General features: G+C 38.0%; 1 protein-coding gene across 2 annotated transcripts in view; it reads left to right on the forward strand.

The window, feature by feature from the left end:
- Positions 1-18,458, forward strand: part of RGS7 (regulator of G protein signaling 7) — a 450,036-nt gene that overhangs the window by 372,012 nt on the left and 59,566 nt on the right. For both annotated transcript variants that reach the window (XM_061160269.1, XM_061160270.1), the window contains exons 6-9: positions 3,814-3,865; positions 12,478-12,542; positions 13,896-13,972; positions 14,078-14,159. In XM_061160269.1, the coding sequence (XP_061016252.1) occupies positions 3,814-3,865; positions 12,478-12,542; positions 13,896-13,972; positions 14,078-14,159 (276 nt within the window). The remainder of the gene's footprint in view (positions 1-3,813; positions 3,866-12,477; positions 12,543-13,895; positions 13,973-14,077; positions 14,160-18,458) is intronic.

Genomic DNA, 18,458 nt, shown 5'->3' on the forward strand with positions numbered 1-18,458 from the left:
ATATCCATCGAGTCGGTGATGCCATCCAACCACCTCATCCTCTGTTGCCCCCTTCTCCTCCTGCCTTCAATCTTTCCCAGCATCAGGGTCTTTTCAAATGAGTCAGCTCTTCGCATCAGGTGGCCAAACTACTGGAGTTTCAGCTTCAACATCAGTCCTTCCAATAGAAGATAGATAATCTTTTAAATTACATGAATTAATGTTAAATACTTTAATGACATATACACACATTCAAAATATGATATAAATATGACATATTTGTAAATCAAATAACCATACAATCTTAAAACCAAAGTTTTAAAGGCAAACAAAAGAAACCCCACCAAAGTCAGGGATAATTTAATTCCTGCTACAGTGTCTACCAAGGCATTAATTAGTCTATACTTGAACAGCTCTAGAAATAGAAAACACATTATTGTTCAAGGTATATGCTTCCATTTTTGCATTGGTTCCAGATAGCATTAAGTTCTTTATTACATTAAATTGAAATTCAACTCCATGGAAGGATTTTAAAATTCATGAATTAAACTAGGAAGCTTGCAATGTTGTGTTTATAATTGCTCCAGGAAATGATTGAGATTCTGGCCATCATTAGAAATCTGAAGAAGCTTTGGGGCATAAGTTTGGAACAAACAGTTGCACTGGTATGCTATAGTATGTAAATTTGTCTCAATTTTTCAATCATGTGATTTTTGTATGTACTGTAAACTTGTAATTGTCTAATTATTCTCCTTAGCTAATTGAAATTGAGATCTGACATGGTTATCCAGGTCACTTTCATGACTTTCACCACATTAGTATATGAGCCAAAGGTTACTGAGTGATGGCTAGACAGTTTTGGATCTGTTTAATCACAGCTAAAGAACACAACTCAGAAAAACCAAGAAACTCATATACTAAAGTGTCCTAAAGTCTAGCTGAACTGTGAAAGTAAATTTTTAAATTCCAGCAATCTATAAGGTTTGTTTTTCTTTAAATTGTCTCTTGTGCTGTGTGCTGTGCGAGTCACTTCAGTCATGTCTGACTCTTTGGGACCCTATGAACTGTAGCCCACTAAGCTCCTCTGTCCATGGGATTCTCCAGGCAAGAATACTGGAGTGACTTGCCATCTCCTCCAGGGGGATCTTCCTGACCCAGGGATCAAACCTATGTCTCTTACATCTCCTATATTGGCAGGCAGGCTCTTTACCACTAGAGCCATCTGGGGAAGAAATTGTCTTTTACTTTAAGTCAAAATATGTTTCCTAGAAAAAATATTGCAATATTAGTAAAGAGTGTTAGTTTTATACCTTTTCCACTTAATGTTGTTGTTCAGTTGCTCAGTCACGTCCGACTCTTTGTGACCCCATGGACTGCAGCACACCAGTCTTCCTTGTCTTTCACCATCTCCTGGAACCTGCTCAGATTCATGTCTGTTGAGTCAGTGATGCCACACACCCAACCGTCTCATCCCCTGGCACTCCCTTCTCCTCCTGCCTTCAGTCTTTCCCAGCATCAGGGTCTTTTCTAATGAGTCAGTTCTTTGCATCAGGTGGCCACAGTATTGGACCTTCAGCTTCAGCATCAGTCCTTCTCATGAATATTCAGGACTGATTTCCTTTGGTATTGACTGGTTTGATATCCTTGGAAGACTTGAAAACATCTTTCCACATAATATCACAGGATAAAATAGTTTCATTTATTTATTTTTACAGTCAGGGAGTTTTCACTAAATAAATGATAGAAAAATAAATAAAAATTGTAAGAATACTGGTGAAAACATTCCTTGTAGTTTTGAGAAAAAAAGTGTGTCTGACCAGTCTGACTAGAGTGTATATTTTTTAAATTAAATAAATATGTACACACACACACACACACACACACACACACACACACACACACACCCCAAACTAAAGAAGCAACCCGAAGGGAATAATGCATTCTCTGAGAAGTATCTCAAAAACTAGCAGTCCGCATGAAAAGAAGATTTTTTCTATTTTGTTTCTCTATGCTTCCCCTAGAGTAGTGACCCAATTTTACCCTCAAATTGGGTTAAGTGAATTTATTTGCCAATGAGGGGATGCTGTATAAAGCCTTGATATCCCCCTTTATCTAGTGCTTCAACCTTTTTACCCTCTAAACTTGTCACTGTGTTCACCTATATACAGAATTAGGATTAGTAGCCTTCTTTATGATACTGGAGCAATTTCCAAGAAAGTATAATTCAGTTCAGTTCAGTTCAGTTCAGTTGCTCAGTTGTGTCCGACTCTTTGCGACCCCATAAACCACAGCACGCCAGGCCTCCCTGTCCATCACCAACTCCCGGAGTCCACCCAAACCCATGTCCATCGAGTCAGTGATGCCATCCAACCATCTCATCCTCTGTCATCCCCTTCTCCTCCTGCCCTCAATCTTTCCCAGCGTCAGGGTCTTTTCAAATGAGTTAAATGAGTCAAAAATTGAAAATCATTTTCAAATGAGTTCAAAAGAAAGTATAGAGGGTGAATCAAATTCCCTGGGAGTCCTGAACAGTTTGGAAGGACGCTCTCTCAGAGATTCAAAAAGTTCTCCCAATTACCCTTTTCCCCTCCTTGAGAATCCCTCTTCTAGGAAGCAGAATTATCAAACCGGTAATCAAAGATTGGGCTTCCCAGGTGGCGCAGTGGCAAAGAATCAGCTTGCTAATGCAAGAGATATAGGAGACGTGGGTTTGATTCCTGGGTTGAAAAGATCATCTGAAGAAGGAAATGGCAACCCACTCCAGTATTCTTGCCTGGAAAATTCTATGGACAGAGGAGTCTGGCTGGCTACAGTCCATAGGGTCACAAAGAATTGGACATGACTGAGCGACTGAACATGCATGCATGCAATCAGAGATTACACCAAATATGCTTGCTACACACAGATTGTTAATCTGATTGTTAATGTAATTGACAAATAAATATAATCAAATCCACAAGTCTGATGTCTGCAGAGACTGTTCTGTTGAATCCCAGGGCCATCATCATCCAAGGAACAATTTGAAAGAGCAGACGATAGTCATGGAGTTTGCTCAGCGTGTCCGGCCATCAGGGCTAGAAAAGCCCTATCAGAAAGTATAACCTGCTGATGATAATAATTGGTTTTCCTGATCAGACATCTTCTTTATAGTTTCATCAGTCAGTTTCTAGAATTTCACAGAATCATATATGTCTATTGTTAAGCATTCAACTAACATATTAGTTTAAAAAATGATCTCTGACTTGTGCAGTTTAAAAATTTAGAGCACTAGGTGTTTCTATGAAGAAATATTTTTTAAAGTGAAGGTGAAAAGTTGTTTTAATCTAGCTGGATAATGTTGAAAACTGCATTATATAATTAACAGAGCCAGGCAAATTGTTGCCCATCTTAAGGAAAGATTCTGATGGTTGGGCTTTTGGATCTTTGGAGGGCAATGATGAAATACATGAATCAACAAAAATAATTTGCTAAGTATAAACTTATTTCATCATGAATCTTAGTGAATATAATACTTTGCTTTCAGTCTTTGTGGATTAACACTTCTATATAAATAATGCAATCAGTCGTTTTACCTTTATGTCAGATGACATACAATTGTAGCATAGGTACACTGTTTTATATACATGCTGTACTTATTTAGAGGCTGAACAATAGATTAGCAAAGTAAATTTAAAAGGAAAACAGTGCCTCTCTGAGTATTTTTTTTTAGATAATAAAACATATTGTTACCAAACTGTTCTAGATGATTGCTGGAGATAAACACAGCTCATAAACCAGGAGCCCCACTAATTCTTTATGTGTTTAACCTAAGTTCCACTTCTTTTCATTCCACAGACACCCTATTTTTGGCCATCAAATTGTTGGGAGCCGGAAAACACAGACTATGGTCAGTGCAATATCTCATTTTATTGTTGACAATACCATTATGTATGGATGAACACATGCTTGCATTTTATTATTTGTCACTGAGAAAAGAATACTAAAAATTTCAATATGGGAGTAATATTTCTAACATTGAATTTATAAATGACCTTGTTTGGAAAGTCACCAAATCTGGTGGCACCTCATTCCATGTTATAGTGTCTCCTGTGACTATTAAAAAAATACTTTTCCTCTGAATAGATTAAAGAGCTATAAATAAACCTAAAACGACTATTATTATCATTATTTTCTGCAACACGTTGGTCTACTGGAAAGAGTAACAAAGGGGCTCAGAGAGCCAGCATTTTTCTTCACCTCTTCTATTTAGCTATGATTTGTAGTAAGTCCCTTGCCTTCCAGACTGTACTTTTCTCACTGTTATTTGAGGGATCTTGTGATTCTATTAGCAGAAGGTTTTGTTAAACATGAAAGGCCAAATGCAAACAAGAGAAAAGATACAGTAGGAAATTCAATCATAGTGAATCAACTTCAGTCTACTTCAAATGAACTCAGTTCAACAACCATGATTTTAATTAAACTCTTCAAGGAAACAGGCTCCTAATAAGTGCTGCTTCTTACATTTTCCTGAAGGCTACAGTTTTCAAACATAATATTATATGGTTTTTAAATATCATTTTTACAAATGTTTATTGAGGATTTGTTCCAATGCCAAGAGCCATAGTAGGTGCTGGGATAAGAAGGAGACTCTGACTTTATCTACACTATTGAGTAACTCATAGGCTAGACGAGAAAAGAGAATTACACAGAAGTTGCTGTGAAGTGCCTAGTGAATGTTAATAGTGGTATATGTAAAATAGATGGAAGTTTGTAAGAATAAAAGAATTACTTTGAGGGTTTCCAGAGTGATCTCACAAAAGAACTGAGAGCATTTGAGGTGGGTTTTAAAAGAGGGGAACTTTTTCAGAAAACAAGGCAGAGAAGGCATTTGAGGCAGAGAAAGGGCCAGCATATTCAAGGACAGAAACTTAACAGCAATCTGGCTTTCTTTACCTCCTGGAAAGACATTTGGTAAGAAAACCATAGGAAAGTCCATAAAAAACCAATGAAGTCATCCCTCATTTTTGTCGAACTTGGATTTCATAGTTCATCCATGTGGTCATGTGCCAACCAAAAATTCAAACTAACATAACTTACGGAAAACAATCTAAAAACCAGAGTACTTAACAATTAATAGAATAGATGCTTTTCTAGTGGTGGGAATGTTGCTTTTTTTCATCCAAGGTACACATTAGGGTATACTTCCCTAGTGGCTCAGACGGTAAAGAGTCTGCTCTCAATACAGGAGACCCAGGTTCAATTCTTGGGTCTGGAAGATCACCCGGAGAAGGAAATGGCAACACACTCCAGTGTTCTTGCCTGGAAAACCCCATGAATGGAGAAGCCTGGCAGGCTATAGTCCAAGGGATTGCAAAGACTGGGACACGACTGAGCGACTAACACTTTCAGGGTACACATTCTTCAAAATTGAGACACTTGAAGAAAGAAGTTACTAAGAAACAAAACAAAACAAAACTTTCTGATTGGTATATCTGAGTTAGAGAACTTTGTGGAGTATTTTGTCCATCCTGGGATTGTTCAGTTTAGTTCAGTCACTCAGTCGTGTCTGACTCTTTACAACTGCAGCACTCCAGGCCTCCCTGTTCATCATGAACTCCTGGAGTTTACTCAAACTCATGTCCATTGAGTCGGTGATGCCATCCAATCATCTCAACCTCTGTCATCCCCTTCTCCTTCCTTCAATCTTTCCCAGCATCAGAGCCTTTTCAAATGAGTCATTTCTTTGCATCAGGTGGCCAAAGTATTGGAGTTTCAGCTTCAGCATCAGTCCTTCCAATGAATATTCAGGACTGATTTCCTTTAGGATGGACTGGTTGGATATCCTTGCAGTCCAAGGGACTCTCAAGAGTCTTCTCCAACACCACAGCTCAAAAGCATCAAATCTTAAGCACTCAGATTTCTTTATAGTCCAACTCTCACATCCATACATGACTACTGGAGAAACCATAGCTTTGACTAGATGAACTTTTGTTGGTAAAGTAATATCTCTGCTTTTTAATATGCTGTCTAGGTTGGTCATAACTTTTCTTCCAAGGAGCAAGCACCTTAATTTCATGGCTGCAATCACCATCTTCAGTGATTTTGGAGCCCCCCAAAATAAAGTCTGTCACTGTTTCCAGTTTCCCCATCTATTTGCCATGAAGTGATAGGACCAGATGCCATGATTTTAGTTTTCGGAATGTTGAGTTTGATGCTAACTTTTTCACTCTCCTCTTTCACTTTCATCAAGAGTGAAAGTTTTTTGCTTTCTGCCATAAGGGTGGTGTCATCTGCATGTCTGAGGTTATTGATATTTCTCCCAGCAGTCTTGATTCCAGCTTGTGCTTCATACAGCCCAGCATTTCTCATGATATACTCTGCATATAAGTTAAATAAACAGGGTGACAATGTACCTCCTTGACGTACTCCTTTCCCTATTTGGGACCAGTCTGTTGTTCCACATCCAGTTCTAACCTGGGATGGTGCCTGGGAATTATTTCACCAAAGAGTATGGCATACTAGTGAAGAAAACACCTGGACATCCAAGAAGGAGCTCATGGAGAAAAACCCAGGTGATGGAGGCAGACAGACATGAACTCAGTTGGTATGTCACAGCGACATACCAACTGTGTGACTTTGGGCAAGGCTTGTTACATCACTGAGCCTGTCTGCTTGCTTTTCAAGAAAAAAAAAATAATAATACTGACTCTCTAGAATTGTTGAATGAACCAAAATTAATATGCCTAAGAAAACTGGTATTGTTCCTCTTATACTTAACAGATCAAAATTGTTTTTGCTTGTCATCATTATTTACTAACAGATACACTTTCCCTGTTTCTTGTTTAAAAGCAATTCTAATTCTTAATGTTCTCTCAATACATCTTTTGTGTTTTTCATAAATATGTTAGTGTTTACAATTTCAGTTCATATTTCAACACTTCACAATAGATTAATGTTTTAGTGCTAAACGTGAGGAAATGGCATGGCTTACACAGAAAATAATTTATGGAACATCTCTCAAAGTCAGTCATCTCAAAATTATTAATGTCATTCAGTTTAACATTAGCTCTTGTCAGATTCTATTTAATGAGAGTCATCATCTAAACTTTCTCTCAAACCTGGAGAGCATTTAATTTTTAACTAAAAGTAGTCATAGTCTTTATTATTCTGTTTGTTTTTTCTCCCTGAATAAACATATACCTGTTTATGTCTCATTTGCTTGGATTATTATACAAGTGAAGATTAATATGCAAGTGTATTATTATACAAGTGAACAATAAAATATTCAATAAAAGGTTAAAGACAAAGAAAGTGAAATGATAATGATCTCAGACACTATACCACTCCTATAGGTAATGATGCTTTGTTTTCTGTGATTTTTCTTTTTATGTACAAGTATAGAAGCAATTCCAATTATCCAACTTTGAATTTCCCACCACTGATTGTTTAAAGAACATTTGTAAAGCATGAACACTTTCTTATAAAGAGGATATTGATGCTGTAGTTGGGTTGGAAGGCCCAACAGAAATAATAGGATTACTTAGCTGTTTTTTCTGAGACAGTTTGGGACAGACAGTAACTTATTGATTAAAGAAGATTTAAAGAATGGCTTCTTATATTCTGTCAATATCGAGTGTCTGTTTTCATCACCAATTTAAACTTACTGGAAAGCCTCTGCAGAACATAAACTTCTACAGGCCGGTTTATATGGAGAAACACTTTTCCATGGTTATCTTGGTTTTGTAGAATATGTTGATTGTGTTTAGTTACTAAGATAAGCCAATATGAACTAAAGGTTTATGAAAAAAACACCATTCTTTGAAAATTAAGTTGTGTGAGACTTCTGATTTTTTTCACCCAAGTACAAAAAAAAAAAAAATAATCCAATCCAATTAAAATGGAGTCGGGAATGAATTTCCCATGTATTTACATTAAGAATCATCTAGTATAAAGGGATTGCAATGAGAGCTGGAGGCCAAGACACAAGGAAGTTTTTAAGAGAACTGTGGTAAGAAGCAGAGACCGTAGTGGTGGTAGAAAACTCAAACAGAAGCAAGAGATGGGAAGTTCACTGGTGTTATAAGCAAACAATGCACATTGAAATTCCTGCAGATGAACACATATCAACCACCATCTTTCATCTGGCTCCTTTTAAGGGTGCAGTCTCCAGTGTTCAAATAGGATGTGGACCTCAAGAAATTGAAATTCCCCTTAAGGACAGGCGCTGATGCTGTGCTTTTATGACTCACCTCATTCACTTCACCCAAATCCTGGCCCTGCTGGAGCATGTCCTTACTGAACACTTTTATATTTTGTTCATTGTAGAATTTTTGAAGTTTTGTTTTTGCATATGTTACATTAAAGTATTATTATTTTTTCTTGATTAGTGGATTTTTTGGCACTCTCTAGACTTACCCTGCAGAGCAGGCAATGGCACCCCACTCCAGTACTCTTGCCTGGAAAATCCCATGGACGGAGGAGCCTGGTGGGCTGCCGTCTGTGGGGTCGCACAGAGTTGGACACAACTGAAGTGACTTATCAGCAGCAGCAGACTTACCCTGTAGGCAAATGCCTCACTTATCTCATCCTAGGGGCAACTGAGACCAATGTATGCCAACTGCAGAAAGGCAGACATGTTCTCAACATAAGGAACTTTTAACAATTTAACAATGAAAAGTGTCCAGAACTTGCATTATCTTGCATAATGATGGGTTGTGCCCCAAAATATTCAGCCAATGCTCTATTTCCTCCAGGATGTTTTGAGGACCTTTAGCCTATATAGAAAGGCTCTGGGACTTCCCAGGTGGTTCAGTGGTAAAGAAACTACTTGCCAATGCAAGAGACATAAGAGAGGCAAGTTTGATCCCTGGCGGAGAAGATCCCCTAGTGGAAAAAGTGGCAACCCACTCCAGTATTCTTGCCTGGAGAATCCCTCGGATAGAGGAACCTGGCAGGCTACAGTCCATTGGGTTGTAAAAGGTTTGGACACAACGTAGCAACTAAACAAAAACAATAAAAAGGGCTTTGACAATGTCAGTGTACAACCAAACTTCCCATTTTGCTTAGGCTTAATAACTACAGGAAGCACATTTATTTCATTTAAAGTTTTACTAAAGAAAAATAGTTAATTATGGTGGCCATGAAAATAAAAGACTGCTTACAATCCTTATGTAGACATTTTGATGATCAAAGAATGAAAGGGAAAATTTAAAAATTAAAAAAAAATGATCTCATATGAATGAGATCATTTATAATATTGTTGTTCAGTTGCTAAGTCATGTCCAACTCTGTGTGACCCCCTAGACTGTAGCACGCCAGACTTCCCTGTCCACTATCTCCCAGAGTTTGCTCACACTCATGTCCATTGAGTCAGTGATACTGTTCAACCATCACCTCCTCTGTCGCCCTCTTCTGCTCCTGCACTCAATCTTTCACAGCATCAGGGTCTTTTACAATTAGTTGGAATATAAGTACTAATAGGCAAACCTTACCTGCCTCCTTAGAAACCTGTATGCAGGTCAAGAAGCAACAGTTAGAACCAGACGTGGAAAAGCAAACTGGTTCAAAATTGGAAAAGAAGTACATCAAGGCTATATATTGTCACCCTGCTTATTTAACTTATATGCAGAGTACATCATGAGAAATGCGAGACTGGATGAAGCACAAGCTGGAATGAAGATATTTGATTGCTGTATCAACTATCAATAACCTCAGATATGCAGATAACACTACCCTAGTAGCAGAAAGCGAAGAGGAACTAAAGAGCCTCTTGATGAAGGTGAAGGAGGAGAGTGAAAAAGCTGGCTTAAAACTCAACATTCAAAAAAGTAAGATCATGGCATCACGGACTCAATGGACATGAGTTTGAGCAAGCTCCAGGAGATGGTGAAGGACAGGGAAGCCTGGCATGCTGCAGTCCATCTATGAATTAGCAATACTATTTCATGAAGACTCGATTTTCTCAAGTCTAGTAATTAAAGCTGAAAAAGAATCTTAGTGAATACACAAATCAACAACAGAGGCATTATTTTTCATTGTTTTACTATAGAGTGGCTGGTAAGGTGCAGACTATTGTTCAGCCAGTTTTGGTCTTTGAAATTTTCTCAGCCTGGGAAGTTAAGAGACAGAAACTTCATACCCTAAGTGCTAAATATTCTATGTCCTCTGGCTTTCTGGATAGATAATAGAAATTTTTTGTGGCATGGAGCTGAAATAAGAATACTTCTATAGTCCAAGTGATTTGCCAAAAAATTTTTTTTCTTTTAATTAAAACCTGCTTAACTAGAAATTTGGATGTCTGATTTCACATTTTCCTTGAGCAAGGAGAGGTTGTGGGGACTTTAGTATTTTGTTTCTACATTCTCTTAACAGAAAGGAGATTTTGTTGTTGTTCAGCCACTTAGTCATGTCTGACTCTTTGCAACCCCATGGACTGCGGCACGCCAGGCTTCCCTGTCCTTCACCATCTTCTGCACCTTGCTCAAACTCATGTCCATTGAGTCAGTGATGCCATCCAATCATCTCATCCTCTGTCGTCCCCTTTGAAGGAGATTTAGATTGTTTTAAATCACACTAGACAAAAGCTCTTGTGGGAACCCTGAAGAAAGGTGAAGTCAGAGAGTAAACTTGAACACCTGGCAAGGATCCAAATTTTCTTTTCGCAAACCAATTGCATGCCCTTTCAACTCTTCCTTGACTCAGAATGTCCATGTCAGTGTGAAATCATGACTTTGTCCAGTAATGGAATTTCAGAGCTGGAGGGAACCTGAGAGGTCATCCAGTTTGACCATTTCAGCTAAAGATGAGGCAGCTGAGTTCCAGAGAGTGACAGTATTTGTCCAGTCTAGGTCACAAGTTATGGGGCAAGTTTTCAACGCACGAAAAAGTGAAATAAATAGATTGCTGATATATAACTTAGCAGAGCATTCAGTAAAGACTTTCAATAATATATTGAATAGCTGCTACTTTTCTCAGCTATTAAAGACATATACCAAATGTGGGGCTTCCTTTGTAGCTCAGTTGGTAAAGAATCTGCCTGCAATGCAGGAGACCTGGGTTCAATTCCTGGGTCAGGAAGATCCCCTGGAGAAGGAAATGGAAACCCACTCCAGTATTCTTGCCTGGTGAATCCCATGGCCAGAGGAGCCTGGCAGGCTACAGCCCGTGGGGTCGCAAGAGTCGGACTCGACTTAGTGACTAAAACACAACACACACCAATTGCGGGGCTTCCTTGGTGGCTAAGTGGTAAAGAATCCACCTGCGATGCAGGAGACACAGGTTTCATCCCTGGGTCAGAAAGATCCCCCAGAGATAGAAATGGCAACCCACCCCAGTGTTCTTCTCTGGAAAATCCCACGGACAGAGGAGCCTGATGGCCTACAGTCTTTGGGATTGCAAGGAGTTGGACATGGCTTAGCACTGAGCAATAACAACAAAATAAAAACAAATGTGCTGTGCCTTTGCATTTCTGTCATTGTTACAGAACAAATTCTGGCAAGATAAGTTTTCTGTGACTGACCTGAGCTATGCTTTCATGCTAAGTCGAAGATGTCAGGTTCTTGTTAAAGAAGTTTCTCTTCAAGCCTAGAAATATTATTCCAAGGCTGCTCAGTCTCCTGCTGTTGCTCCTTAGATTCTCTGTGACGCTTTGGGCAGCTGTTATCATAAAAGTAAGTGATAACACACTGTACTACCCAGTCACCATGCTGTTTGTCAAGCTCCAGTACTGTTCCTCAGGCTGATTTCCTGGCATGGGAGGCAAAGGGCCAGAATTGCAAAGCCATCATAAACCTTTCTCTTTTAGATATAGTTTACCAGCTGGGAAAGAACAGCATCTCTGCTTAGTTTAAAGAAAGGACCTAGAATTCTTCTGCCCAGCTGACTGACTGTTCAGTTCAAACCACCAGATGAAATGCCTTGGAGTTAAAATATGTCAAGAGGAATTTCATAGAATGGAATCACTGGAACATGACTGAGCACTTGCTGAGTGCTTTTTGGAGGTTAAATCCTGTCTAGAGGCTAGGACAGTACCCTGAGAGAACTTTTAATGATATATGAAATGGTTACCAAGGTTCTAAACGTGTCTGTTTTCTTATAGCACCTTTTAAAATTGCCACTGTGTTTGAGTGGCTCAGATAGTAAAGAATCTGCCCATAATTCAGGAGACCTGGGTTCAATTCCTGGGTTGGGAAGATTCCCCTGGAGAAGGGAATAGCAACCCACTCCAATATTCTTGTCTGTAGAATTCCATGGACAGAGGAGCCTAGTAGGATACAGTCCTTGGGGTCACACAGAGTTGGACACCACTGAGCAACTAACACTTTCTCTTCACTTAAATTTCAGTAATGATGTTACAGATTATTTGTTTTATCCAAAAAAATGATAAAATCAGAAATTTACAACTTGCGGAAAAATGACAAAGACCAATATGCTTTGGTTTATAATGCTCTATTTTTTATTTTTAGTGCTTCAGTGTCAATAAGCAGGCAAGAAATGATTCTGTTTTTTTCCCCCTTTCAGCGGTTTACCTCTGCAAAAGAACAATGCAAAACAAAGCAAGACTGGAGCTGGCCGACTATGAAGCTGTAAGTACCAAGGACTTCCTGGCAAAGAAAGGTGTAAGATGAGCAAGAATAAGGCCTATGGTCATTTCTGGGCACTCTGAACTTTCTACATTCATGAATCTTAGAGATCATATTTCCAGGGAGGGACAGCATAATTACTATATCCCTTACTTGCTTACTTCTTCTCATCATTCACAGTGATGATGATGAAATTCTAAATACACAAATTCAGAGAATAAGTAGGAAGTATATATTATTTGCTAAAATTGACTTTAATGTAAAAGTTTCATGTATGTTGTCATTTGTTTTTAGTCACTAGGTCGTGTCTCTTTGTGACTCCAGGAATGTAGCCCTCCAGGGTTCTCTGAGCATGGGATTTATGCCAGGAAAGAATATTGGAGTGGGTTGCCATTTCCTTCTTCAAGGGATTTTCCTGACCCAGAGATCGAACCTGCATCTCCTGCATTGGCAGGCAGATTCTTTGCCACTGAGCCACCAGGAAGCCCAAAATCTTTATGTGTATACATATACATATGTATATGATATATATGTGTGTGTGTGTGTGTGTACATACATACACTATATATCATGAAGATATCCAAACTTAGAGAATTAAAGAGTGTTTACACTGGGAAGATGGTTTTTGGAAAATCTTTAGGTTGGTCACCATCAGTAGATTAAATTGACCTCATGTAATCTGTTTAGATGATTGCTATCTTCTGATTTACTAAACTTAAAGCACTATCTGTAAATGGGTAGTAGGGGGACAAAGGTTTACATTTTTCTCAAAAACCAGATAAACTTATTGAATCAGTAGTAGAAATATACTGATTTCTTGTTCAGTAAAATGGGCAGAGAAAAATCCAATGGATTACTCTTGAGCACTTTTTAATGTAAGTTTAGTATTTTGGGTTTTTAGTTATATTCACTAATATTGATGTTTGTGATAGGCTTTCCTATGTCCTCTGTGACTGTTAATTGAGGATTAGCTGCATTTAGTGAGCATGACTTATCATTCCAAGTACACTTACTCCAAGAAATTTTGATTTGTTTTCTTGGTAAGTACATATGGCACAACCAGGCAGAAACAGATAGCATTTGGGCTTCCCTGTAGCTCTGCTGGTAAAGAATCCGCCTGCAATGCAGGAGACCTGGGTTCGATCCCTGGATTGGGAAGAGTTCCTGGAGAAGGGAAAGGCTGCCCACACCAATATTCTGGTCTGGAGAATTCCATGGACTGTGTAGTCCATAGGGTCGCAGAGTTGGACACGACTGAGTGATTTCCACTTTCACTTTTCACATACAGTAGATAAACTAGAAGGGGGCACAGTAAGGCTGAGCTCCAGAATGTCTTCTCCGTGGTATATTTTACAGGAGAGCTTGGCCAGGCTACAGAGAGCATTTGCCCGGAAGTGGGAGTTCATTTTTATGCAAGCAGAAGCACAAGCAAAGTGAGTCCTTGTGAGTCTTTGGAAGATTTGTTCAAGTCGTGGCCTTTTGTCCACAGAGGCACTGTGATTAACACTGCTTACTGTTCATTGTTGTGATGTTAACAGAGTGGACAAGAAGAGAGACAAGATTGAAAGGAAGATCCTTGATAGTCAAGAGAGAGCGTTCTGGGATGTACACAGACCTGTGGTGAGCATCACATGCACCAACATTGTCTGAATTCATAATTTCACCGTTTGGAAAGTAGAGGGAGAATGTAATCATTTAGTTTTTTTTTTTTTTTCTGGAAGTCTTGGTGAGTTTAGAGGAGTGCCAGTTTTATATAAAGTGACTAGAGTTCAATAGTATAGTATTTAATTTATAAGACTGCATTTTTCTAACATGACATTACTTGCATACTCACTTTTTGCTTCTGAGGTGCTTGATACTTTCATATACTTGAAGGAAAGAAGTCTGCAACAAAGTAGTTTTGCATGGCTTCCAATCTACTTTTTTTCTGAATTTATAGTAAAAATATGAGTTAAAATGTTATTCCTCCACTAACTTTTCTTTTTTAAAACCTACTAATAACCTGCCTTGAGTCTCAGCTTTAATGGAAACATTTTAGGTGGCTCTGCTTCAGCTCAGCTCATACTTCTATTGATGTAACTGGTCATTGAATATACACACAATAACTTAACTGGTTTTCTTATATAGTAATGTTATAGTAATAGTAATGTTAAACCATATAAGCCAGAGTAACAAATAACAAACAACCTTGATTAATACCAGAAAACTTTGTGTAAGGAGTTAAACAATGGTTATGAGCATATATCTTTAAACACAGACCTAGAAAATGATATTTATATAGTATTATTAAATAACAGGATCACAGCAAGAGATGAATCAAGATTCTTTGAGAATATCTTAAAATTTTCCTCTCAACTACCTGTGGGAACTGGCCAAAATAGGTCTGTTTTCCAACGGTTTGTATACATATGTCTATATATATATATATATGATTAAAATTTAAATTTTATATATATTTAAATTCTAGATATTAATCCAACTGTCAGATTTCATATGGAATTTTTTTGAATTCACAAAAAATAGAATTGAGACTTTAACTGTCTCAAAATTCAGCTTGAGTTTTATTGCTCATGGTGTAAAAAGAATTGTGAGGTCACATGCATAAGTATTGCAAGGATATAAAATAGGATTTTTGCTTGTTTTAAGCCATCTCTAGAAACTGGTTAATGAGTTATGTCCTCGTGTTCTTTCACTTTATGCTCCTGGACATCTGACGGCCCATCTCTAGCCTAGTTTGAATCTGATGACTCTTGGCAACTCAAGAGGACTTGCTCCATGTCAGATCCCGTTCTCTGCCCACATCTATTTCACAGCAAAACTCATGCTCTCAGATCATGTAAATTGATCCCACCTCAACACACTTGGCAGCTCAGTTGCCCAGGAAATACTCAGCCAGTCCCATGCCTTCTATGCGCCCTGTAACCACTGTGAGTAGGCTCCAGTCCTGTTTCTCCACAGAGCAAGGCACATATGAATGTTCCCCATCCCCAGGGGGCCCCTGCTGTACCCCTCACTAGATGTTCAGTTAGAAAGTCCTCCCAAAGAGCACCTGGAGGCAGAAATCATCCTGAAGCTATTAGTTCCATTTCCCTTATTCAATTTGTGGATGCTTCTGCAGGGCTTTATATCTCTTAAAATGAACATGTTATGCAATTCTTGGTTACTGTTTATTTCCTAGAGGGAAAAGAAAAATAGAGCTTTGGGTTATCTGCATGTTTCTGAGAATGGAATGCACCTAATCCAACCCTACCTTCAGTTATTTATTTTTTATATTACAACTTTGTATCCCATTAAAGAAATGTTTTTTAAGTGGTTCCAGGTACATGTGAAGTGATGACACTTGTCTGGAGGCTATATCAATCACACAGGTCCTGCCTTGTGTCTGGATTTTAGAATTCTGAGTGCTTACTGAGCATTAATTGACAGAGGTGATGCTGCCAGGATTGTTATGCAAGACACTCCTAAAAGAGCTTTTAATGACTATTTCCCCAGCAAAATATACAAGCTATATTTCTATTCATTGACTGTAGTGTTAATTAAACAATAAGAAGAAGAATTTCTAAGATAACTATACCTACAAAAATGTTCTTATTTTTATTTTGGTTTTGAAAAAGTCTTATTACAAAATTGTGAACACACTACTGCATGTTTTTAAAGTATAGAAATTAATATTCTCATTGGAATAAAAGACTATTCAAATTTCACAGATTTATAACACAATTTAATTAAAACACTTTTAAGCTATATAATTATATTTTTCCTGTATTGCTCTAGATTTATGAATATTTTAAGTATCTTTGTCTTAAAAAAATGGAGTTATCCTAGCAGTAGTATTTGTTGATTTTTTAAATTTTATTTCCTCTTGCATAATCCTACTGTTAAACCTTAGCAGAGAACAATTAATCCTTAGTAAACTTTTTTACTAATTTTACTAACTAGTTTACTTAGTAAACTAGTAAAGCTTTTACTAGTTTAAGTCAAGGTGATATACTATATTGCATTTTGTTTGGTTTGCTTTGATTTGATCTGGTTTGATGCTGCCATTTATTTAATTAAAATAGGTTGGAAACAATAGTCAGAAATATAGTCAGGAAGGGGAACTCTCATAAAGAAGCTCAGAATCTTTAAAGTATACTTAGAATATTATAAAATATTACAAGTTTATACTTAGAGATATAGAAAATATATGTAATGTGATTTTTTTAAAATGAAGGCACTTAACACAGTATACTCATTTATTGCATTTAATACCTTTTTGAAATAAATTTAGCTTCCCTAAGTACGTCCATGTTTACTCCCGGAAAAAAAAAAAAAAAAAGTCATAACACTGAGAAGGACTCTTCAGTTATTAAGGACTCCAGACAGAATTGTCAAACACTAACTACAGTAAGTCCCTACATATGAACCTTCAAGTTGCAAACTTGAGAATGTGCGCCCTCATGTCTGAACATGTAAGTTAGTTCACTCGTCTGGTGTACATTGTCACGTGTATGCATCCTCTGATGCATAGTGGTTGTGGTTTTGTGTGCTTTCCTGTACAGTAATGTATAGAGTACATTAGTACGGTATATTTATTTCAAGCTATTAATCGATCTACAAGAGGGCAACTTCATTGAACTCCTTGCTGCGCAGCACAGGGCGCTTACTGATGAAAACCTGATGGAATTGGAGCCCAGAGAAAGGACCAAGAGGGACAAGAGAAAGAAGTAACTAATGAACAAGAGATTTACAACACAGGAAATGGCACGGGGATTTTCTTTATTTGAGAAGGCACGGTTAGCTTTTGAGGCACAGGACCCAAACACAGAATGGTATATGAAGGTTGTAGCAGCCGTTCAGAATGAAATCCAGTGCTACCATGTCATCTATGATGAGAAAAAACAAGCTACTACCCAGACATCCCTGGATCATTTTTTCAACAAGATAGAATTGAACCCAGCAAGGAACCAGAATTTTTGCCATCAACTTTAGGCATGAATGAAATTTCAGCTTGCCCACCATCTCTTATTGCTGACAGTCCTTCAGCTCTACCATCCCCCACTTCCTCTCTCTCCTCCAGACAGTACCTCTTCTTACCTGTTCACTTGATGCCAGCCCTACATGCCAGTTGTTGTACTGTTCTACTGTACCTTTCAAGATACTGTATTGTAAGATTAAAAATGCTTTCTTTATTTTTTATTTGTTTTTATGTATTATTTGTGTGCAAAGTGTTGTAACCCTGTTACAGTGCAGTACTAGATAGCCAGTGGTGTTAGTTGGGTACATAGGCTAAAAATGTTGGAATTAACGAAAAAAATTAGACTTCCCAAGGTGTTCTTGGAACGGAACTCATTTATATGTAGGGGACTTACTGTACTCAAGATAATAGTAGGGGAAATAGACCAAATTGTAACAAATGTCAAAGATAATTTGGGATTTGGGTTGACTTGTGTATTTAGTGTTTTGATACTTTTATAAAGCCCCTTCAAGGGCTAATGGATTCTTGTTGTTGTTCAGTCACTAAGTCATGTCCAGCTCTTTGCGACCCCATGGACTGCAGCACAGAAGGCTCCTCTCTCCTCCACTGTCTCCCAGAGTTTGTTCAAATTCATGTCCATTGAGTCGGCAATGATCTAACCATCTTAGTCTATATTAACTGAGTTTGAGCAACTAGTTGGGTGCCAAGTTGCTCATTTGTGTCCGACTCTTTGCCCCCCTGGACTGTAGCCCACCGGGCTCCTCCATCCATGATATTCTCAAGGCAAGAATCCTGGAGTGGGTTGCCATTTCCTTCTCCATTGAGCGACTAGTTAAATTGAAGTAAAAATTCTCTTTGTCACAGTGCTGAAGAGTTTCATTGACACTAACTTTCTAGGACTTGTTTTAATATTTTCAGATTATAATTTCTTGAAAATCAGAGAGTTTGTCTGAAATTTTGTA

This window comes from Dama dama, chromosome 14 (genome assembly GCF_033118175.1).
Source record: "Dama dama isolate Ldn47 chromosome 14, ASM3311817v1, whole genome shotgun sequence".
In the NCBI taxonomy this organism is placed as follows: domain Eukaryota; kingdom Metazoa; phylum Chordata; class Mammalia; order Artiodactyla; family Cervidae; genus Dama; species Dama dama.